The following is a 25,059-nucleotide window of genomic DNA, read 5'->3' as shown; positions in this document are numbered from 1 at the left end:
TTTGATCTGCAAATGCAAACCAGAATATGAATTAGATATGAACCTTCTTTTCTGCAGAGTAAAGAATCTGATTTTCCTAATGGATGGCAGGTTCTTTTCAAATGTAATATTAATAAAAAGAACAAGCACAATGTATTCAGGCAAAAAACAGGTGAGGATAAAGTTGACACGCAGAAGAATGCACACTTAACTGGAAACGTAACATCCAACAACGCAGAAAACCTGTATTATTGGCATTTGCTTAGCTAAGGGGAAGAAAGAAGGGATCAAGACAAAGGGTTACATAAGGGGGATCTTCTGATAATCCTATTTTGCCAGACTGTGCTCTCCAAAAATAACCACGACATCACCTGTGCCTCATGCTCTTTTTTTACAGTGTGACCCATACACCCACCTTTAAGAGATGGAGCCTAGGTTCCCCTTCCTTGAAAATGGGTGCACTCATCACTGTGGCGGAAGTGATGCTATGTGACTGCAATGACTAAGTCACAGAAGGGGACAGGCTTTCACCTGGCTCTTGGGACATTCGCTCTGCGAACACAGCTACCAGCATGCCACGAAGAAGTCTGAGCAGTCTAGAAGAAGGAACTGAGGTTACTGCCCCACAGCCCTGGCTGAACTCCCAACTGCCAGCACCCAATTGCCAGCCATCGGAGTGGAGCCATCTTGAAAGTGGAGAGGCCCCAGTCAAGAGACTCCAGATGACACTGCATGGAGCACAGAAGCAAAATAATCCACTATTATTGTGTTAAGTCACTAAAATTTGCAGCATTAGGTAACTGAGATTCTGGGACCTGGAAGTAGGGTGTTGCCATTAAAAAAAAATATCTAAAATATGTGGCTTCATCACTGGGACCAGATGGTGGGGAAGGGCTCTGAGGAGTCTGTTAGGGCTTAAAAGAAAGTTCTAAAATGTTATTAGAAGCTGGGGGAAAAATGTTCTAGAAGCCGGAGGAAAAGTGGGGGGGGGGCTTTTATTAGTGGCAGAAAGTTTGGCAACACTGTCCCCTGCTATAACATAGAAAAGTAGTAGAAATATCCTAATGATTTAGTTAAGAAGCTTCTGCAGGTAGACTATTAGAGGGGCTGCTGGCTCTCCTCACTGTCTATGATAAAGTGCAAGACGGCAAAGATAAGCTAGCACCTGTAATCCAAGAGATGTAGCTGCAGAAATCCTATCATCCTCAGAAGGTACCTCCACAGGGCCTTTCCCAGGGAGAGATGCACTTTCTGTGTCTAAATGTCAGAGAGTTTTACTCAATCTGCTACTGATTTTTCTTCTCCTTAAGTGGTGTGTTGTGGCAATCTTTTAGTATTTTGGGAGAATCTGATCTTTTAAAGAGTGCTTGACCATGTATAATCCCTGTCTGCAGGGACCTTTGAAAGGAGAGGCACATCTCAGAGGCTGAAAGCATCAAGTCTGGAGCAAGATGGCCCGGGTTGGACTCCTGGCTCCAGCATTTAGAATCTGTGTGATCTTGGGCAAGCTCCTTAGCCTCCTGCCTCAGATTCCTCAGCTATGAACCAAAGATAACAACACCTCCATCACAGGCTTTACAAGCACCAAACAAGTTAATTTGCTAAAGTGCTTATGGTATTGTACCACATAGTTAGGGCTATATACGTATTTGGTGAATAAATGTTAAAATAGTGCTTTTTTGATACTTGTAAGGGTAACGTTTGCTTCTCCTTCCCAGGAAAGTAGAGGGTGCTTCTTGGAAGTGGAGGTCTCCCTCTTCCTGGTGTTAAGAGAGGAAGACAACTAGTTGGCAGCTTAATGGTAAAGGAGCCACTAGTCATCTGTTATGGGGAAGCGGTCCTGGGCAAACTGATGGGAATGACACTCTGGAAATCACTGCATGATTTGGGGCAAGCAGAGACTTAAGAACCTTAATGATATAAAAACCCGTGCAGTGATGAAGTGAGGGACGTCTTTATGCTACGGTGCCACCGACAGATACGAACTCGTCTAGCCATGTCGGAATATGGACTGGATGCAGGCTTAAACTGCCATCACTGTTATTTCTAAGACTGACTAAGGACCTTTTTTTTTTTCAGGAATATCATTTTAGGAACAGAAAATTATGACTGAAAAAGAAGTACTTTCTAATAAACACAGCACTCAAAAGATTTACTGTGCGCCTCCTATGTACCCCAAAAATGTACCATGCCAAGGATTAAAGGGGTGAGGGGAAAGGAGGCGGCAGAGGCAAAGAAGGCAGAGAAAGAATAAAGAGAATGAGACCAAGAACACTCAACACACACGTGCACAACGTTTACTAGGTGTTGCAGAAAATTACTCCTACCTTGTTAAATAACAACCGCCTTGTCTAAGGGATTGTAACAGGAGAGACCTGGGGGGATATCTCACACAAGAGTATAATTTCAGGTATCATAAACAACTTTGGGGGATGCAGGAACACTACAAGGTGTTCACACTAACAAACTACAATGGGATTGCGTAACAGTTCAAAGGGCTATTAGTCTCTCCACTTGGTAAAGCAGCCCATCATTAGTAATAATTGGGCTGGTATAAAATAGGAAATCAGCTTTTGAAGGGTCTGGTCTAGAATAAATTACAAAACCAGGGCAGCGGCATAATTTAGAAAATTAAATATTCTAAACCACCTCCTTTTGATACCACCATTACCACATTTATGATAGGCTACACTTATTCATTTGGGTGAAATACTGGTAAAGGTAGACAGAAAGGTAAAACATCTTTTTATAACCACAGGAAAGAAAATGAAAGCAAAACAATGTTCTGGGTCTTCTTTGGGGGAGAGGGGAAAGAGACTGGAAGCAGAGGGGAGGGCGTAAAGAAACACAAAGAAAGATTTAGCCTCCTTTCACTGCTGTCTACAATCCGACTTAACTCCTTTTGGCCACCTCCCCATCGTAGGTCAGCATCTGGAATGGTCTCCCAATACTTCTTTGTTTTATTTCAGCTTCCCAATTTAAAATCCTACCATAAACACATTTTATTCCTTTGCTCTTGCCCCTGAATTCCGTCACAGAGACTCAGGATGAAATGTGTTCAACAAATCTTTATAGGACAATGGCAGTTTCTAGCTCACTTTAAAATAAAAATCATGGTATTGTAAAATAATTTAACTCTTAGATAGAATCCAAATATATACAGTATCAGCCTTGGTGACATTTGTCCATTGGTTACATTTGTTTCCACAGGCTAATAAGCTTTGACCTAGATTCTTCATTTGCGCTAAAACTAAACAAAACCACATATTGCTTCCTAACAAATAACAAATCTCTAGAAGCCTATATTGAAAACAAAAAAGCAATATAAATATCATGAAAGAAGTGCAGAATAAGGCAATGCTTTCCAGATCAAAGGACCTTAAAATGTAGCATAATGTGACTTAGAACTATGTACTCTTTATTTACTTCTAAAAGTGATTTTAGTAATTGGGACCCGAAGGTCTATCAAGACTATAATGGAGATGTCTGGCAAATCTCCAATTTATTAGAAAAAAATCAGTAATAAAAAATCAGCATAGGTAAAATGTGTTACACAAATTACTTCTCTAAAGAGTTACACTAGGTACCACTGTTTTGATACCATCCTACCAAAAAAAAAAAAAAATCAAAGAAAGTGATTAAAGAAGCATTTGAAAGAAATACAGAAATAAGGCCACCTGTGGTATGTTTTACGTGATCATCTGCTCGTATGGTGGTCATTGTACTAGATTTAGCTGAGAAAGCCACAGCCTAAATCTTACCTTCTTAAAATTAAAAAAAGAAAAAAAAAAGTCATGACTTGTATTCTTACTTTTTAGTGTTTGAAACTGTTTTTGAAGTTTAACTCCTGCCACCAAAACATCACGTTTGACTATTTTTAAATAAAAACACATTGCAGGTTACTGCCGTGTTTATAAAACAGTATTTTTAAACACCTGGGATGCTGTTCTAGAAAGCAACAGGCTTAAGTACTGGACGGACTAAGTCTCTCCCAACCAGTTTACCCAATTCAATTCCCATCTACCTCATCTCTTTTCCTTAGAACTAGGAGCCATTTCATTTCTTAAACTACACAAATCAAAATACAACCCAGTCCGACCTTCCACACACCACTGACGCAAACTGAGTGGCTGCTTCACGTCCGTGAGCAGCATCTGCTAGAGACACAGATGGCAACTTGGCCTCCTTTTGGATGGTAAACACAAACCCAAATGGCATATTCTCTGCCTTAAGAATCATCTAGACCACAGTCTGCCACAGGAATGAAAGATGCCTGTGAAAGTCGGCTGTTGAGTGAACAAAAATTAGTAGTTAACTTACTCACTCAAGGGTTTCTTGGCACCTTGGATATGCTTCTCCCTGAAACTGGGGTCTAGAATCCAGGGCTCTAGTCTTCCAAACTAATTTGAATAATGCATCGGTTTACCCTCATAGCATCTGACAGAACCACAATTTTACAGACACACTTCAGGAATCACTGATCTCTATAGATCCTAAGTTGCAAATTTGCTGACACAGGGCAAGCAGTAATTTAAAGCATTTCATTTTATCCAGACTGTAGTAACTGCAAACAGAAATATTAGAAATTCGCCAAACTGGAAAACACTAGGCTAACAAGGTGTCCTTAAAAATCTGAATGCAGAAGTTGTACCTCACTAGGGTCTCAATTTTTTAGTTTTATGACCTCTTTCCACTCTCAAAATTGGAGGACCTCAAAGAACTTTTATGTGGGCTATCTCGATCTGTATTTGCCATACTTAGAAATGACGGTTGGGAAATTTAAAACACGTTCACTGATTCACTTAAAAATAATAGTAATATAGGGTGCCTGGCTGGCTCAGTGGGTGGACCATGTGACTCTTGATTTCAGGGTTGTAAGTCCAAGCCCCACACTGGGTGTAGAGATCCCTAAAAAAATAAAATCTTAAAAAAATAACAGTAATATAAATTCATTATCAGTTGAAGTAAATTTTGGTAGCAAAAAGAGGCTGTTTTCTAAAACAAAAATGGTTTCACGAGAAGAGTGGCACTGCTGTACATGTTTGCAAATTATCTCTTAAGGTCTGGCTTCATACGAGACAGCTGGCTTCAAAGATCTGCTCCTGCATTCTGTTCTAATATGCTGTCTTGACTGAAGTACTTCAGGAAAATCCAGCCTCATTCACATAGTCAGAAAGGGAAAGAATATTTTCATAGCCTTTTTAGATGATCGTCATCTTCTTTAATACTTCAGCAAAACTCGACAAGTGGTAATTGTTTAAAGGTTAGTTGCAATATGAAATCTGAAACCAAATCAGTGAACCTCTTGTACTCTTTCACATTCAAATCCACTGGTCTACTTTGCCCTTTGAATGGGTCTTTTATGCATGCGTGTTTTGTCAAATTATGCATTAGTCCTTTGGAAAACTGGCTCACTAGGTTATGGAGATCTTCCCATTTCATTAGATATTATCAAAAAATCACTTTTGTTTGTATCGCTGCTAATCTCAAGAAAGTCTTTGCATATTGGGAAACTGTCAATGTCACAGTAGCAAATACAAGCTTTTCAAAATTCTAATTTTCACTTGAAAGCTCAAATTTTATGACCCGTCATAAATACTGTCAACTGTTTTCCTTAATGTGACAACAAAGTCTGCCAAATACCCAAGACTAAATAGCTATCATTTGGCTGTCAGTCAATCCTCGAGGTAAAAATGGGTGTTCCATTAAAAAAGCTGCTGGTTCAGCTCAAACAAATAGAAAAAGTGCTTTTTCTCAATTCAATCACAGCACTTCGGTAATGCAGTAAAGAATACTTTCAATTTCCATTCCACAGAATATTAAAAAGGTACGTACTCAGAGGGATCAGATTTAACGGGATTAATTTTACTGCTTTGTCAAAGACATCCCTAAATGTAACTGGAATCTTCTTTAGTGAGATCGCCTGGTGGTGAAGAACACAAGGACTACGTGTACCCTTTGGGGCCACTGCCTCGATGAACACTGAGGAGCCAGCAGTTTGACCCACCATTGCTCCTACACCATCAGTCAAATGACAGCGCAGTAAAAGAGGTGAATTACATCTCGGCGCTGCAGTGAAATCAGTTTTGACCTCATGGGCCCTTAAAATGGTCTTGAGGACCCCATGAGAGACCACACTGTGAAAACCACTGTTCTACATAAATCATAAAATAAAATCACAAGCAGCAGGAAATCATCCCCTTTAAGAGTGGTTGCTGGCAAGAATTTTAAAAAGGTGGGGAGACCCCAGGGACTGTGGTCTAATTCCCCCATGTTTCAGAGGGGGGAACTGAGAATCAGGGGGAGCTGGGAGGCTAAGCGGCTTGCCCAAGGTTTTTAGGCAAGTCAGACATGGGGCAAGAGCCCATCAGCTGCTCTCTTCACCACTCGATAAAGCTAATTTAACAGCACCTCTGACACAGGCAGAGCTGAGAAATCTTCAGGATGATATACGGGAGAGATGTACCTCTGAACTGGGGAGGGGACGGCAAAACACTATTCAGCCCAAGTGACCATGGATATAGGCTATCTTTCACTTTTTATGTAAAACCAATAAAACTAATGAACAGGCTTCCAGTTTTAGCTCCCAAATGTGTAAGGAGCTTGGAAGTCACCACTCCTGCTCTCGTAAGAAGAAAACACCAAACAAACGCAAAATCAATGACTTGTCTTGGACTCGCCCACCAGCGAACAGACATCACAGCGCAAACCACCACAAAATCAGGAGAGAGAAACAAATCCGGAGTCACTGCTGAGATCTGAGTACCTGGAGCAGAAGCTGCTGGAGCCACAAACTGGTAGGAACGCTTCAATGGTAATTTTGACGAGTTACCTGAGGCTGTGTATGGACTGGCCTGACAGTGAGGGTCACACTCTTAGGAAGCCCACCCCCAATTCTCTCAGTTTTACTTTCAGGAACCCCACCAGGTTGTCACAGTGAATAGCTAATAAACAGCCCCTCGTGGCTCTGGCAAGGGAGGACGGTTAAGAATAACCATGTGACCTACATCCAGAACCTTCTCTGTAACAAAGACCTGTTCTCTAAGAATAAAGACTTTACCAGAGTCATCTCCCACCTGGAGAAAGAACAGTTCTCTGACTCCAGCCCCCAGAGCCTTCCTGTCTCACCAAGGTGTGTGAGGGCGGAGGCCACATGGGGGGGGCAGTGGATGAGCGGGCAAATGAAGAAACATCTGTGAAGGCCGCAGCCCAGGGACACGGGTCCACTGAAAGACAGACTTCATCTGAAGACTACAGACTGCTGGTCTCCCCCACACGCTACCGCGACAGCAACAGGGCTCCAGCAGGATGACAGTGGTCTTCAGTTGAAAGAGCTGCGAGATGCAGACACTTCTGAGGAGGAGGACCGAGAGAAGCCCTAAGTCAAGAGGGGAGACAAAACCCAGGACGCAGGAAGGTCTGAAGCCTCTGGCACTGACGGCTACAGCAGACATGGCAGGCAGCCCAGCTCCCAGCCAGGTTCACACAGAACCTGACATTTAAAGGCCTATTTACCTCTGTTCCTATTACCTGATCCATCCTGTCTGGCTTCAATAAAAAGTTACAAGACGTGCTAAAAGGCAAGAAAAAACAGTTGGAAGAGACAAAGCAAGCATCGGGGCAGACTCAGCTATGACACAGATGTTGGAATTATCAGGCAATTTAACTAGGATTGTTCTGTTAAAACTGACGAAGCTAGCACGTGGTTTAACAGCAAAATCTTGCCTCTCTAACGCCTTGATGCAACAGCAGCCCTGCAAGGTCGATTCCACACAGTGAGTAGAGATGTGCAGGTCCCTGGCAAAGGGAGGAAAGGGTGATGAGCCGACCCCTCGAACAGCCCTTGACCTTGCTGTTTGCACAAGTCTTGATTCCACTTTGCCTTCTGAACGTTTCCTTCTTGTTCAGAAGGATATTACTCCTTTACAATGGAAGGACTTCCTCGGCAGGCCGCCCAACATGGCAGCCATTCTGTAAATAGTCCGGCCACTCAGACATGGAAGTGGCCTCCTTTCCAGGGGTGCACTCCAGCAGGGAGCCCTCTCGTTTACCGCCCTTTCTACTCTGTTCTCTCCAACCTTCCTCCCGTGTCCAGACCCTTGGGCACAAGGAACTGGAAGTACCAGAGCTTTTCAGGCCTAAGGCCTTCTCCTGCAGAGGTGGCTGGCTGAGGAAAGTCTGTCCTTACCACAGGCATAATTTGTGCCTGAAAATTCAGAACTGGGCTTTCCCCCCAAACTTGAGTTCTTTGCTACTTGTCTTGAAACAAAATTCCAGGCATGCGGGTCATTAAAACCCCTTTTGTACCCCCTGTAAGTTTAAAAGTTCTTGCTAGTCGATGCCCGAGGTTCAGCTTTCTTATGGAATTTCTCTCTTAAAAGATTTTACATTCTGAATACCTCCTTCGTCCATTCGGTAAGGGAGTTTACATTACGGCGCAGGGAGAGGAGAAGGGGAAAAAGAGCACTAGATTAGAATCCAATTGCTCAGCAGAGTTCAGTTATTATTTTAGCATTTCCTCAGGGTAAGTTTTACTGATGAAATAGTCTTTATCGACATTTTAATACTGTACTTCTTTTAACATTTTCTTGTGCTTGCCCTTTCCTTGTGCCTAAATGTTTACTTGCTCTTTTGAATTGGACAGACATTCCTACAACATTCTGCTCTTTACCTTGGGGTAGAGAATTTTAGCCCATTCCCATACACCAGAGCTCCCCATGATCCTTTAGCATCATGATGGTGTTTAACGCTACATATAAATTATCCTACTTTAATTAACTGTGTGCATTTGCATGATCCCAAGAATGAGGTTTTCCTTAAATTCTGTGCCCTAGGCACCTCACCTGCCTCACCCGAGTCTCGGCCCTGGCGCAAGGCTGTTAGGCTCCTTATCCAGGGCCTCAGCCCTAAATGCGCGTCTCCTGGAACGTCTGCTGAACTGTCCTCCCTCCCATTTCTGCCCATGATCAGACACACCTTCACGGTTATCTCTGCTGTTGTTCCATTTATCTCAATTATTCTTTGAAGTAAAAGAACTAAAAGAACAAAAACCCGCTTCTCTAGGCTGGAAACATCTCTCCTTCCGGCAAGGTGATCCGCATTCTTCAGGTATGATCTTTGGCTCTTCTTTGCTGTGTTTGTCGTTCCAGGGCCCAAAGAAGCTGCTCCTTCCCTTGACCGGCTTTCTGGAGGAGACAATATGAGTTCCATCCCTTCTAGAAAACAGATGTTTCTGGAAGTCTGGCTGCAGCTCTCCGTGGCTTCTCCCTCTACCCGTGATCAACGAGGCACCAGCAGATACTACTTCATACCTACATCACTTGATCTGCTGTTTGCATGTAGTGTGTATCAGAGCTATTAGGGCGATTTTTCTAAAAAGTCACAGTAGCTTTTAGATTCTAGGATTCTAATTGTCTTGACCATTTCAACAAACTGCTTCCGGTCACAATGGTGCAATGAACAGGAGAATGGACCTGAATAAAGCCCACCAAGTGGCATTTCTGCCATCCTTACAGAAGTCTGACTTCTCAGACTAGAAGCCACAGCTCGGTGCCTGGAGCTCTGGTGCTCAATGGCGTCACGGAGGCCGGAAGGAGCTTGTGGATTTGACTTAATGCTCCCGGAACTACACAACCTTCTTTCACTCTGGTTTTCAAGAGAGCTCAGTAGAGAGCTCCAAAAACCATGGGCTACCGTTGGTCCTTCTAGCAGATAATTACTCACTAGGAAAAGAAAATCTAATAAATGAGGCACAGGTGAAGCAGAAACTTTGCTTTTGACAGGAAACACTGCTGGCGAGTCAAGAAGGAATGGGTTTTGGTGAGGCACCTGAGCATAAAGGATACTGCAGCCTTCAAAAGGTGGATGCCCTTCACGTCTGAAAAGCACATGGCGTGTGCTTGGCCACCAACCACGCTGTTGGGGTAGTCAACCAGCTGACCCACATTTCCTCAGGACCTCCTAGGTACGCAGCTCTGCTCCGTGTGCAGTAGGAGAGCTCAAACACAAAGAGGCAGCCCTGTCCATCTTTCCATCTGCCCCTAATTTTAAAGGTGCCTGGGAGTCTTTTTTTTTAACACAACAGTCTTGCTCCCCAGCAGCCCTGTGCTAGAAATCAGCTGCTCTGAGTCTGGTGGTAAAGGGGCGGCTCCTCCCGTCCCTCTTTGTGTGTCCATATGCAGACCACACAACAGTCCACCAAGCTGAAAAACAGGAGGCTGGGCGAGAGTAAGAATCTAAGGGTTTCACTCTACTGGTAGCAAGCCAGGCCTTGCTGTTCATCCACTCTCGTTTATTTTATTTTATTTTAAAAAACATATAGCACTTAAAATGCGCCAGGCACTGTTTTAAGCGCATTATAAATATTAACTCATTTCATCCACACAATAAGTCTATAAGATAGATATACTATCTTAATGCTCCCATGAGGACACTGGGGCACAGAGCAGTTGCGTAACCTGCCCAAGGTCACAGGTGACAGGTGGCAGAGTTGGGGCTTGAGCTTGGGCAGCCTAGCTCTAGTCGATGCCCTTAACCACTGAGCAAAATACTTAAGGGGCTGAGGCAGTCACACTAATTTAACCAGGAGTCTCTAGTGAGAAGCAAAACAAAAACGACAGCCACAACAAAAAGATATTCAGAATGTATAAAGAATAAGAGATACTTCACAGGCTTTTTCCATGACAGATTCCTAACCTCAAGTTCAAGAGCAATATTCTCTCTCATAACACCAACACCCCTCCCAGTCTATGAATGAAGACTGCTAGAAAATTTGCTAAGAGAACCAGCACCCGAAATGTCACGGCAAACTTTTCGTAAGATGAGGCCTGGATCTGAAGAGTCAGAGCAGGCTGCCGAGGAACCACACCACACATGACATCTCCCGCCTCTTGGTATGTCATGTGCCTCAAAACTTTCTTCAAGGGACCACCTACCGGTCAGCCCAAAACACCGCTCCCCCACCGGTCCCAAAACACAGATCCGTGTAGAACACAGGAGCCACCAGGCACTTGTAGCCATCTAAATTTCAATTAATACAGTTAAATTAAAAATTCAGTTCTTCTAGGGATGTACTATATGGTGACTAACATAATGTAATAAAAAATTATTATTAAAAAATAAAATAAAAAAGTAAAAAAAATTCAGTTCTTCAGTGGCATTAAGCACGTAACACGTGTACAACAGCCACACGGGGCTAGGGCTAGCAGCTACCATACTGGACAGCGCTGACAGACCATTCCATGGCCACAGACAGGCCAACTGGACAGCACAAGTTAGATCCTGAGTGTGGTTTCTTTTTAGGCTTTGGTCTGCAGACACACAGTGGTAACAATGTCATCTTTTCCTCTTCATAAACACACAAAATCTAAATTACACGTCATCTGTTCATAAGATTTCTACTCCCAAGTTCAGTTCCAAGCAGGAGAGTACATTATTTACAAGGTCAAGTCAACTCCTCACCCCTCAGTACCCGGTACCCACAGTGTATTTGTTCTTCCATGATAATGACTGAAAGGGAAAAATCAGGTGAGGAAAAGGGAATTCATGAAAGAGTGCAGCAGAGGCCAAAATCAAATATTTTATCGACTTGAGCTGCAGGGTGGATGTTGAGCTCTGAGACGCACACTCTGCGGAGGAAACCTGAGAAGAGAGGGTAACTATCCACACAGACCAATATCCCTACCAGAAAAACAATGTGAACATGTGTACCACCACGCAAGGCAGGTCACACACTTCCAGGCTTTCAGAAGAAGTGGCCATATCAAAACAGGTCTGAAGTGGAAGCCATGTGGGCCAGGGACAGTGGTACCAAATCTCCCACTGATGACAAATCTTTTCTTAAAACAACCTCTGGCATCCTTAACCTGCTCAGTAACACTGCTGTTCGTCTTATGTGGGGTCACATCACGGGAAGCCAGAAAAGCTAGAGAACCAGCTTAGCAATAAAGCACCAGTTCTAAGACACTTCCACAGCTATGCAACCTAAAGTCCAATGTTCTCCTTCTAATTCTCCAATCAGAAGTCCATGAAAGCCCAAATGACTATGTGTATGACCAGTGAACCGCCTTGTTCTAATAGAGACCTTTGTGAATTTAACAATTTCTCCTTTCTCTGTCCCTTCCTACACTTCCGCTCTCAGCCTATCTATCCCTATTACCTTCAGCAACACAACTGAGTTTGTATGAAATCTTGTGATACAGAACTTTCTTTTTATTTCTGATGACTAAGGCTTGAGTCATATTATTAATAACTTATTAATAAGCAGGATTGATAGGAACCATTAGCATCTGCTCATTTTAAGTTGTGAACACACCCGAACCCCCCCCGGAAGATGAAAATTTCTTAAAAAATGCAATAAGAGTAATAATTAAATTACATACTTGTGACTTCTTGTAAGAAATCCAAACACGGTCGACTACTTCCAGAAATACTTATTGAAACAGCCAATGGGGTCTGTCCTTCATAGTTCCTTGTGTTTGTGTCCGCTCCATAGTTATATAACATCCGTGCACAAAGCACATCATCCCTAAGGGCAGACAAATGTAAAGGAGTCTGTCCATCTTCTAAGCGACCCAAGTTTGTGTCTGCTCCTCTCTGAAGGAACATTCGGCAATAAGAGTGATTGCTTTTGATTACAGCATATCGCAAGAGGAAACCGTTCTGGATGTCAATGTTGGCATTGTGGTCCAGGAGGATTTTCACGCAGCTTGACCTCTCTCGGATGATGGCGAGCTGAAGGGGGGTGGTGCCTTTATCACTGAGCGGGTCGACCTCAGCCTTGAACTCCAGTAGGAGTCGGACAAATGAGTCCCTACCATAGTGAGCAGCCACATGGAGGGGAGTCCAGCCATCATTGCTTTTGGCATTAATAATATCGCTCCTGTATTCAGATTCTAACATCAGGCGTGCAATCCGGGCCCGGCCGTGCATGGCTGCGTAATGAAGAGCAGTGAAGCCTCCGATCAAGTCCTTAACTGTCGGATCGGCTAGGGTTAAAACCAAAATGAAAACATTAGCAAACTTGAAGACAAAACAGTGAACTCTACGACGGCACAGAGCATTTAAACCCATTTCCAAAAAACAAAATGTGAAATGACTGAAGATTATAATGAACATCAAGTACTTCTTTCTCAGTTTAATTGAAGCGTAGTTCTCACGGAAAATAAATTTTGGTAAAAGTCATCAAACCTGGGTTAACAGGACGAAAATGACCTACAGAGTATTTAAAAGCTAAGCAAAAACAGAGAGCTCAGATCGCCACAGCCCCTCTCCATCCTAATTCAACCAACTGCTTTTGGCTACTCAGCTCTCTCATCTCTATATTGCTTCATGTTTCTTTTTGGTTTTGAACTTTTTGTTTTATTTTCTCTTATGCTTCTTGGTCTTAAAGAGAAGCATGTGTAGCAACATCTGCTGCTCTAAAGGACGGATGTACTGTGGTCTGGCAGGCCGTGTTGTTTTAGGGTGTATTAGGTACAAAAAAAAAAAAAGAAAGAAAGAAAAAAATCTTCTGTGGTCTGTGAAAATTCCAAAGCATGTAAGATATACGTTAAGTGATCTTGATAAATCATGTTTTCATAAGATAAAAGACTATTCTGTGGATTCCTAGTTTTATAAGAATTTTGGAGTTTCTAAGAATTAAGTAGCATGTTGTGTGAAAAATTGGGAGAAACCTCAGCCCTGTGTAAATATTTTCTGTAACAGTTCCAGAACGCTCTCCTAAATGGGCTGATTTCTGGAAAGAAAGAGAGAAAGGAAAGGAAGAGAAGCGACAATCTGCTGTGTGACTCGTCTTGTGTCACCTGCCCCGATCTTTCCTGAAGCCAAGGGTCAGTTAGTTCTGTGTAGCTCTCATCCCACTGGCCTTCCCGGGCAGTAGACAGAAAAGGGGCAAGAAGTGCTCCCCCCTATTATGTAGGTCACTTCCTGCGGACCGGCAATCTCAGGTGAAAATAAATTGGTCAGACCTAACTACCTAGGATTAAAATGCTCTCTTCTTGTAAGTCACCCTTAATTTCTGGTTTGTTCATGAAAGAGAGAAATTCATGAGTGTTTTCCAAACAAACAAAAAGCCTCCAAAGTTACAGGATTGAAACACTCCTGTATTGTTTACTAAAACGTTATTTTCAGTTCCTAACTATAGGATGACAGCTGGGTCCCTTAGAAAAATCTATGAGGCAGAAAACTACATATAAAATATTAATAATACTGAGAAGAATAAAAAATACAATTAAGAAGTAGTTGCTAACAAAACCTGTTAAAAGTTAACATTTTTAGGGAAGCTGTATCAGTTGAATTTCTAAAATCATTTAGTATAAACTGATACGACCCAGTGGTCCTATTACCATTTAAAGAAAATAAGAAGGCCTTGGCCTTCGCTTAAAAAAAAAAAAAAAGATACAGTACCTATTTATTATAGGACTTAAAAAAAAAAAAGCAAGCAAGAATGTTTAAACAAAGCATTTTGCTGCCATCTACTGGTAAGGCACAAACTTGAACAACAAATGTTTCACTTTCACAGCTTAACGTTGAGCCCTCAAGTCCCGGGCATCTCCTCCCTTACACAGAAACTAAGACAGGCATGACATCTAAAAGAAGTCCTTCTATTCGAATGAAACAATCAATCTTGCCAAGACTTCCATTTCTAATCTATACCTGACCAATCAGCTACTTCTTTCTTAATCTGTCGGATTTAAGAATCCCTTCTTTCATTTCTCCCACCTTTGAATCCACCAGGGGTGCCTTTAAAGGTGCCAGCAAACCGTCTTACGTGCATCCTATACTCGCTCCATTTGACAGTAAGATTGAAATTATGTTACAAGAAATTGCACCAGCATCTTTGGTTTTCCACTTTAGGTCTTTTTTAGGTGCTACGTGCACTTTGGTGCTATCCTGAGCTAGGAAAAACAAAGATTAACAGATACAACAAGGATCTGCTTAGTCTAGTAAAAACCATGAAAACGCATTAACCGAGCACATGTGGGAAACACAGCAGAGAAGGAAGAGCTGTAAGTTAGCAATGCATAAAGTCTGTATACTTACTGTCCTCAAGGCATTAACAAATGGGAGACAGAACACAAATGAAGATGCAAAGATTAATTTAAGGATTGTTAGAGCTAACGCAATAGAGAAGGAAAAGATCTCATTTGTAATTAACAGAAACTGCAAAATGCCTAGATATAAATTGAATAAGAGATGCACAAGGCACATGGGAAGACACTTCTTTGATTGAACTGAATTCGCTTCATCTCTATCTGCTCAAACGTCCCTTGATCAGAAAAGCTTTCCCTGAACACTAACAGGAGCCCCAGCCACCTCGTTACTTTGTCCCCTTCGCACACTTGTGCCTGCTTGCAGGTGCAAGTTATTTTAAACAAGTTATAGTATAGTCTCAAGAAATTCATTAAAATCTACTGAAAATTTTTAAAGTAAATATAAATAAAAGAAATATTTTCTACCAATCTGATTTCTTTTTTTTCCAACTGCTTTGTTGAGGTACAATAAAATTCACCCATCTTGAGTGTCAAGGTTGATTAACTTTGATGAACTGTAGACAGCCATGGAACCACCACCACAAGCAACATATTCCCATCACCTCAGAAAGTTCCCTCCTGTCTCTTTACAGTCAATTCCTTACCCGGACTGTGGGTCCCAGGCAACCACTACAGTTTTGCCCTTCTAGAAGTCCATGTAAGTGAAATCATACAGTACGTCGACTTTTGTGTTTGACTGATTTCACTTAGCATGACGTTTCTGAAATTCACCCACGTTGTTGGTATATATGTATCAAAAGTTCATTCCTTTGTATTGCTGAATAGTATTCCATAATATGGATATACATTTATTTATTGATTCACCAGCAGATGGAGAACTGCATTATTTCCAGTTTGAGGCGATTATAAATGAGGCTGCTGTGAATATTCACATAAAAGTCTGTAGTTTTCGTTTCATTTGGGTAAATTCCTAGGAAAGAACTGCTGGGTCATATATTGAGTGTACATTTGACTTCCCAAGAAATTGCCACACTTTTTCTAAGTGGCTGTACGATATTACATTCTCTCACCAGCAACACTGTATGAGAGAGTTACAGTTCTACAACTTCACCAATACCTGGCATCATCAGTCATTTTAATTTCACTTGGTCCAGAGAGTATAGAGTAGTAACTCAGTGAGGTTTTCATTTTATATTACCCTGATAACTAGTAATATTGGGCTTATTCATATATTTTCTTCTGTCAGTGTCTGTTGAAATTACTTACTCATTTTTACTAGATTGTTGTTCTCATTACTGAGTTTACAGTTCAATTGTGCATATATTCTGGGTACACGTCTTTGTCAGCTATGTTCTGTAAATATTTTCTCCCAGTCTCCTGATTGCCTTTTCATTTTCTTTTTTTTGAAGAGCAAAATTTTTAAATGCTGAGGAAGTCAACTTGTTTTTGTCTTTTATCGCTTGTGCTTTTTGTATCCCATTTATGAAATCTTTGCCCACATACTGTCACCTAGAATTTGTGTTTTCTAGAAGTTTTATATTTTTAACTCTTACATTTAGGATAATGACTTATTGTTAGTTGATTTGTGTAAAGTGAGATCAGATCAAGGTTCATTATTCCATTCAGATATCTAGTTGCCCAGCACAATTTGTTGTAAAGACTAGCTTTTTCCCAAGGATTTATGTGCCACGGTCGAAAATCAATTTACTATACAAGTGTGGGTCTATTCCCAAACTCTCTTCTGTTCTATTGACCGAAAAGTGTATCCATACGCCAATAGTGGATTGTCCTGATTACTTTAGCTTTACAGTGGGTAGTATATATCCTCAAACCTTTTTAAAAACAGTTTTGGTTTGGGGCGCCTGGGTGGCACAGCGGTTAAGCGTCTGCCTTCGGCTCAGGGCGTGATCCCGGAGTTCTGGGATCGAGCCCCACATCAGGCTCCTCCGCTATGAGCCTGCTTCTTCCTCTCCCACTCCCCCTGCTTGTGTTCCCTCTCTCGCTGGCTGTCTCTATCTCTGTCGAATAAATAAATAAAATCTTAAAAAAAAAATCTGCCGTTAATTACTATAATGAATTTCTCATTTTCATTACTGTACTTTCAACTGGAGAATTTCTATTAGGGACACACACATATATTCACATATATGTAAATTCTCTTTACTGCTAGCTTCTATGATGAATCACTGTCATCACGTTTTCCTTTAATTCTCTGGACTTAGTTCTTTGAACACATAATAGCTGCTCTGAAATTTTGCTAACTAAGTAAAGCTTCTGGGCCCCTTCAGAGACACTTTCTATTAGCTGGTTTTATTTCCTGTGTATGAGCTATACAGTCCTGTTTCTTAGGCATGTCTCACAATTTCTGTGAAAACTGAAGATTTTAGGTGATACTGTAGCAACCCTGGATTAATGAGGAACACCTTAAAAGTGAGGATGGGGTGGAATGCTGCTGCTATTTGTTTTAGTGAAATGTTCAGACTAATTATACAAAATCTGTCTCCTCAGCAGTATGCAGCCATTTATGTCTCTGCTTAGTTGTTAACATTAAATCCTGGCTTCTAGGGGCCACTCCTAAGAATAATTGATGCTTGGTCAAAATAACTATTTTTGACCAATAACTGGTCAGAGGTTGTACCAGCAAGGCTCCCACACTTTGCCAAGGTGGTATGTGTACAGGTTGAGGTGTACCCCAGCTCTCATTCCCTGCTCTCAGGTTCAGTCAGAGATGAATAGATAACTGGGGTCCACTCTGGTCTTTCTTAAGCATGCATGGAGCCTTCCAAATTCCCAGGAATACACAGAAGCTTAATGAGCCCCAACGGCTGTCTCCTTTTCCAGGTCTCCTATTAAATGTGAGGGTGCTGTGTTGCTTGCCCCAAACAGTATCACAGCCTCAGGCAGCTGTGTTGTTGGCCTTTCCAGATCGTTTGCCACCTAAACTGACACCAGTGTTATTTTCAACTATGCTCCAGGCATAGGGCATTTTCACTGAGTTCCAAAAGCAGGTCAGCCCACTGGCAGCAAGGAGAGTGTCGGCTCTCGTGATAATTGCCGCAGAGGCTGCTGGGGGACAGGAAGGGCAGATGGGGGCAGCCACTTTGGGTTCAATTTCTTCTTATTCAAGTTTCTTACAGTAATATTTAGATAACTGATTTAAAATCATTCTTTTCTACTATAGGCATCTTAAAGTTATAAATTTCTCTCTAAACACCGCTCTAATACATCCCATAAATCTTGATACACTGTATTTTCATTAGCATTCAGTTCAAAACACTATTTCCAGACATCTGAGGCTATCCTAGATATTTGAATAAAATTCCACTGTAGTCAGAGAACAAATCTTATAATTTCATAAAATTTACTAAGACTTTTTTGCCAACATATAGTTTATCCTGCTGTTTTATCATGTACACATGAAAAAAAAATGTATATTCTGAAGGTGCTGGGTGCAATTTTCAAAAATACCAAGTAAATGAGCTTGATATTTTTCAGATTTTCTCTAGTTATTGATTTCTTTATCTAGTTGTTCTATCAATTGCTGAGAGATGTTAAAATTTTCAGTTATGATTGTGAAGGTGTCCACTTTTCCCTTTATCAATTTTTTGCCTCAAATTGGGATCTCTTATTGTGTACACGTCCTATGACCTGCATTCCTCCTGATGAACTGTCCCATCTGTCACTGTCTTTCTTTAGTCCTGGTAATAGTTTATGTCTTAAAATAGATTTTATATGTTATTAATATAGCCACTCTGGCCTTCTCTTAATTACCATTTGCACGGTATATCGTTACCCATTTATCTACTTTCAACCTCTCTGTCTCTCTATACCTAAAGCATATCTCTTGTAGGCAGCATATAATTGAGTCTTGTCTACCCCTTTTAGGCAATTGCTAGCTTTTACCTGGAGTGTTTTGTCCGTTAATGTTTAATATAATTATTGCTATAATTGAGTTGAGATTTACCATTTTATTACTCGTTTTCCATTTGTTTCCTCTATTGTTCCCCTTCTTTCCTTTATTACTGCCTTTTTTGTACTATTAGACCATTTTTTAGCATTCCATTTTAATGTCTCTATTGACTTTTTAGCTATACATCTTTACATTATTGTTTTGTTTTGTTTTTTACTGGTTGGTCTAAGGATTGGAACATACACTAACCTGATCATAAACAGGATTTATACAAATGTACTATTATATTATATGCATCTCATTTGTATTTAAAAGCAAAATCCTAAAGTCAGGAAAACACACGTATAAGCACCAGACCCTAGTTTACTATACATGTGATTACTCTTGAAAAAGTTTTGGGAAGCACCAAATGCAATTAGCCAAGTTACACAGGAACAGACATTGCTTGGAGTTCTAAAACATAGTTATGCGTCATGTTGTACTAACGCAGGAAAGAGGGGCAATGGTGGAGGAAAGCAAACTAGATGATCGCTTGAAATTTTGCTAATAATTCACCACAGAAGAGAAAGTCAGAAGGTCAGATGGTATAATGTCTCCAAGCAGGATTTCACCCAGAAACAAATTTTTTCATTAATGAAAAACTGCGAATTTAGTAAAGCAGCAGTGCAAAGAAAACAGCATTCCCTGATAACTACTCTCAACACTGATGGCAGATTTACAGCTTGTCTTCCATACCTTTTAAAAAATTACACGTAAGTGTAATCATAGTCTAATAACAATCTTTTCTCTGGGCATGAGAATTTCAAAATTTTTGTGAAATGAGGGGTGAAATTTTCAGACAGAAAAAACTCCTTCATTTAGGACGGATTTCTTGGAATAAATTAATTAGAAGACAATTTATTGGACAAAAAGATCTCCCAATTCTAAGGATCTAATATATACTTCTAAACTGCTTGCTACAAGTGCTTTCATAAATTCCCACAATTAACACTTCTGTTTTATCACACTTGGGATATCATTGGCAAAATCTTTCATTGCTGAAAAGCTAAAAATAATTTCTCACCACACTGCTACAGATTTCCTTGATTCATCCCTTGTCTCCCTAACTTACTTTCACATGTTTCGCCACGAGGATTTTACCTGCTGTATCAAGAGGAGCCCTGAGATGCTTTCCTCAGGTTCCTATGGGGATTTGCTCTACGGATTTAGCTTCTAGAGCTTCAGCTGACTGCCCTTCAGGTCAGTTACATGAACACTGACTCTGAAGATATAAACACACCCAAGACCAGGTCTCTTGATGTTATTTTCTTAAAATGTCCAACATGATCTTAGAATTTTTAGAGTGAGCCCAAATGGGAAAATGAAGACGATAATAATGGGTTCCTTATAACTCCCACTATTAGAATCACTCCTCTGCATAACTTCAACAGCATACTAACCTGGTTAGAAAGATCATCAGGATTTGTACACACCTACTATTACATACATCACATTTGTGTTTAGAAACGCTAATATTTCTGGACAATACAGAACCCTAAGTGTTCATTTTGAAGCATGATGTCTGAAAGCACAGGTGTACCTTGTTTGTGCTGTGCTTTACTGCACTTTTTACACATGGAAGGTGTGTGGAAACCTGCATCATTGGCCAAGTTTATTGGTACGACTTTACCAACACTATTTGCTCACTTCATGCCTCTGTACCATACGTGGGCAACTCTCACAGTATTTCAAACCTTTTCCTTATTGTTCTATTTATTCTGGTGATCTGTTACCAGTGATCTCTGATGTTACTGTTGTAATGGTTTGGGGGCACAATGAACTGTACCCACATAAGAAGTGAAACTTAAGGAATAATGACTGGCCGTTATCCCATCTCTCCCCCTCTCAAGCCTCCTGATTCCTTGAGACACAACAATATTGAAATTAGGCCAATCAGTAACCTACAATGGCCTCCAAGTGTTCAAGGGAAAGCAAGTGCCATGTGTCTCTGCCTTTCAATCAAAAGCCAGAAATGATTAAGCTTAGCGAGGAAGGTGAGTCAAAAGCCAAGATGGGCTGAAAGCTAGGCCTCTGGTGACAAACAGCCAAGCTGCGAACGCAAAGCACAAGTTCTTGGAGGAAATTAAAAGTGCTGCTCCAGTGACCGCACAAACGATCAGAAAGTGAAACAGCCTTCTTGCCGGTACGGAGTAAGTGTCAGTGGTCTGGCTAGAAAATCAAACCAGACACAACATTCCTGCAAGCCACACCTCGTCCAGAGCCAGGCCCTAACTCTCTTCAGTTCCGTGAAGGCTGAAGGAGGTGAGGAAGCTGCAGACGGAAAGTCTGAAGCTAGCAGAGGTGGGTTCGTGAGGTTTAAGGAAAGAAGCCGTCTCCGTACGTCAGAGTGCGAGGTGAAGCAGCAGGTGCTGATGGAGAAGCTGCAGCCTGTTATCCAGAAGGTCTAGCTAAGATAGTTAATGACGGGGAATACACGAACCAGATTGTCAATGTGAACAAAACTGCCTTCTATGGAAAGAAGATACCATCTAGGACCGAACAGAGCTAGAGAGGAGAAGTCGAAGCTTGGCTTCAAAAGACAGGCCAACTCTTGTTAGGGGCCAGTGCAGCTGGTGACTTTAACTTGAGGGGGATGGGGGGTGGGGCACGTACCATTTGGAAAATCCCAGGGCCCTCAAGAATGATGCTGAATTACTCTGCCTGTGCTGCATAAAGGGAACAACAATGCCCGGATGACAGCACATCTGCTTACAACAGGGTTTACAGACCATTTAAGCCCACTGTTGAAACCTACTGCTCAGAAAAAAAGATTCATTTCAAAATGCGACTGCTTGTTGACAGTGTAACTGGTCAGCCAAGAGCTCGGACGGAGACGGACAGTGAGTTTAACGTTGTTTTCGTGCCTGCTGACACAAGCTCCGTTCTGCCGCCGACAGATCAAGGAGTGATTTCAACTTTCAAGTCTTATCACTTAACACACATCTCCTAAGGCTCGAGCTGCCACAGGTAGTGATTCCTCCGCCGGATCGAGGCAAACTGAAAACCTTCCAGAAAGCCTTCATCATTCTACGTGGCGCTAAGAACAGTAGTGACTCACAGGAAGACGTCAAGGTATCACCACGAACAGGAGTTTGGAACAAGTTGATTCCCCTCCCTACGGGTGGCTTCGAGGGGTTCGAGACCCCAGTGGAGTAAGGAGCTACAGATGTGGTGGAAACAGCAGGAGAACCTGAACTAGAAGCGGAGCCTGAAGATGGGACCGAGCTGCTGCATCTCACGATCAAACGTAAACGAATGAAGAGTTGCTTCTTAGAGATGAGCAAAGAAAGTGGTTTCCTAAGAGGGAATCGATTCCTGCTGAAGATGCTGCGAAGACTGTTGAAATGACAACAAAGGATTTAGAATATCACAGAAACTTAGTTGATAAAGCAGCCGCAGGGTGTGAGAGGACTGACTCCAATTTCGAAAGGACTTGTGGGCAAAATGCTATCAGCATCACGTGCTATGGAGAAATGGCTCATGAAAGGAAGAGGCAATCGATGTGGCAAACGTCACTGCTGTCTTATTTTAAGAAATCGCCACAGCCACCCCAGCCTTCACGACCACCACCCAGATCAGTCGGCAGCCGTCAACATCGAGGCAAGACCCTCCACCAGCAAAAAGATTAGGGATGGTTGAAGCTCCAAAGATGGTTAGCATTTAGCAATAAAGTCTTTTCTACTTAAGATATATATATATATATATATATATATATATATATTTATATTTATTTAGGGGCACCTGAGTGGCTCAATCGATTAAGTGACTCTTGATTTTGGCTCCGGTCATGATCTCAGGTTCATGAGATCAAGGCCTGTATTGGGCTCTGTGCTCCGCAGGGAGTCTACTGGAGATCCTCTCCCTCTCCCTCTGCCCCTCCCCCTGCTGGCCCACATTCTCTCTCTAAAATAAATAAATAAATCTTTAAAAAGAAAGGTATGTATTACTTTTTAACCCTAATGCTACTGTATCCTTAACAGACTACGGTCTAGTGTAAACATAATTCTTATACGCACTGGGAAACCAAAAATCCACTGACTTGCTTCACTGTGATGTTCACTTTATTTGCTGTGGTCTGGAAGGGGACCTGCTACATCTCCAGGGTATGCCTGCAAAGCAGCAAAATGTAATTTATCTGCACAAGCTTATGTTTCGCATCTGTGAGGTCTACCATGGTAGCTACTGGTTAACATGTAGCTACTGAGCCCTTAAAACATGGCTGCTCTGCCTGCAGCACTGAATTCTTAAATTTCATGGAAACGTAAACAGCCGCCATGGAGGGCCCAGGCTTAAACAAGAAAGAGGGCCTCCCTTTTTTATTTGTTCCCGTTTTGGAGTATAGACCGTATCAGCTAACCAAGTCAAACTCGCTCATTTTCCCACTGAAACTGGGTTCCTCCCCCAGCAGCAACCAGTGTGGCTTCCCATAGCCGCCTCCTGACCAGGCTTCCCGTGGTCACACCGCGGGCGCCACAGCACCGCCACACACAGCCTGTTATCTCTGAGTTTTGTTAGCACCGTGTGATCACTCGGTGGTGGTTTTACTGTGCAGATTTAACAGTGGAGAGTGGTCTTATTAAACATCTCTGTCCTGGTTTGTTTTTTTTTTAATTGCATTTGGTTAACTTTCCCCTGCTCTTTCAACCAACAGCAACCCCTTTCTCCTTCTGGCCCCAAATGTCTGTTATCTGGACCTTCTCCCTGCCCCTGCGTGTCCAGTCCATCTACTAGTAAAGCCTGTTGGCTCCCCTTACAAAACCTACCCAGAATCTGCCCACTTCTCAACACAGGACGGCTACTGTCTACACTGCGCCACTAGCATCTCTCACTCGAACTATTCCAAAGCTTCCTGACACATTTTCCCGTTTAGCCTTTGCTCCTCTACACTCCAGCTTCCTCAAGCCAGAGTGAGCCCCTCAGTAAGTTCTCCTCATTCTTTGAGAAGCCTGCGATAGTTTTCCATTCTCAGTGGGGACAAAGTTCAAAGTCTCTGGCACCTTCAAGGACCTATGGACCACGTCAGCTGGTCAGATCATCTCTTCAGCACGGTCGGCCCTCTCTCCCATGGCTCTGCTCTTGCTGTCGTCCTCCTGGCTTTTTCTTCAAAGTGCCACGTATGTTCCCATCCCACAGGGTGTGCAGCGCTTGCCTGGTCCCTTTACCGTCAACACTTTTCTCCCAGATACTCCCATGGTTGGGTCTTCCTTTCTTCCAGGGCTCAACTCCAAGGGCACACTGGAAGCCTTCCCTAAATAACTCCTTTAAAACAAAATCCTGTACCTCTTGATCCCTTCTCTGCTTTGTCTTTCTTCACAGTGCTCAGCACCGCCTGACGCTGTACACTTCACTGTCAATTTCCTCCACTCAGAAGTGTGCCATGACAGCAGGGACTTTACGTGTCATTGTATTCCCAGCCCTCAGAACGATGACACACAGCAGGTGCTCAATAAATATGTGTTCAGGGTGGGGTGTAGGAAAGTGAGATCACAGTCCCGATCAGGCAGCAGGTACCCACTCGCTCTTGCCTGAGGTCCCAGGCTCTTTCCCTAAGACCACATACTATCGCCAGTGAGCTTGCTAAAACACAAATCTGTCTCTGCCGCTCCTGTCAAATGGCTCACCACAGTCCCTAGAATCAATTTTGGATATGATCTACTCATACTGAACTTTTCTCAGTTCCTAAAACGTGTTCCCTTTCTTCTTCTACCCTTCATACTCAGCGTCCTATGCGCTTCAAATAATCGCACATCGCTATCCTTCCAGTGCCCATCCCTGCCTCGCCTTTCAAGCTCTCACGTCAAACTATGCCCTCGCTAGGAAACTTCCTTCACCGCTGCCCCCACCTCCAACCCTGCAACAGTGGGGACCTTTTACATGTGGCACTTAGCTCGCTCTGTTGGAACTACACTGTCGCCTTACAGGCCATAGAGAATCATGGTTAAGACCATGGGTCTGAATCCCAGCTCAGTAGTTATGGGGTGAATGGCCTTGGGAAAATTACTTCCCATCCTTTGGCTCCATTTTCTCAATGGAAAAACTACTACAAACCCTCATAGAACGGCTGTGAAGAATCAGGCTAGTACTAAGTGCTCAATAAATGCTAGCTATAAATCTATCCACCCACTAGTCTATGAAGTG

The 25,059-nt window shown here is 42.2% G+C and overlaps 1 protein-coding gene across 2 annotated transcripts in view; it reads right to left on the bottom strand.

Annotated features, from left to right (window-relative positions):
• Positions 1-25,059, bottom strand: part of ASB7 (ankyrin repeat and SOCS box containing 7) — a 52,157-nt gene that overhangs the window by 11,481 nt on the left and 15,617 nt on the right. For both annotated transcript variants that reach the window (XM_087856713.1, XM_045795386.2), the window contains exon 5: positions 12,360-12,965. In XM_087856713.1, coding sequence (XP_087712839.1) covers positions 12,360-12,965 — 606 coding nt within the window. The remainder of the gene's footprint in view (positions 1-12,359; positions 12,966-25,059) is intronic.

This window comes from Ursus americanus, chromosome 28 (assembly GCF_024610735.1).
Source record: "Ursus americanus isolate L20-20 chromosome 28, mUrsAme1.1.p, whole genome shotgun sequence".
In the NCBI taxonomy this organism is placed as follows: domain Eukaryota; kingdom Metazoa; phylum Chordata; class Mammalia; order Carnivora; family Ursidae; genus Ursus; species Ursus americanus.
This window is presented reverse-complemented; position numbering and strand designations above follow the sequence as displayed.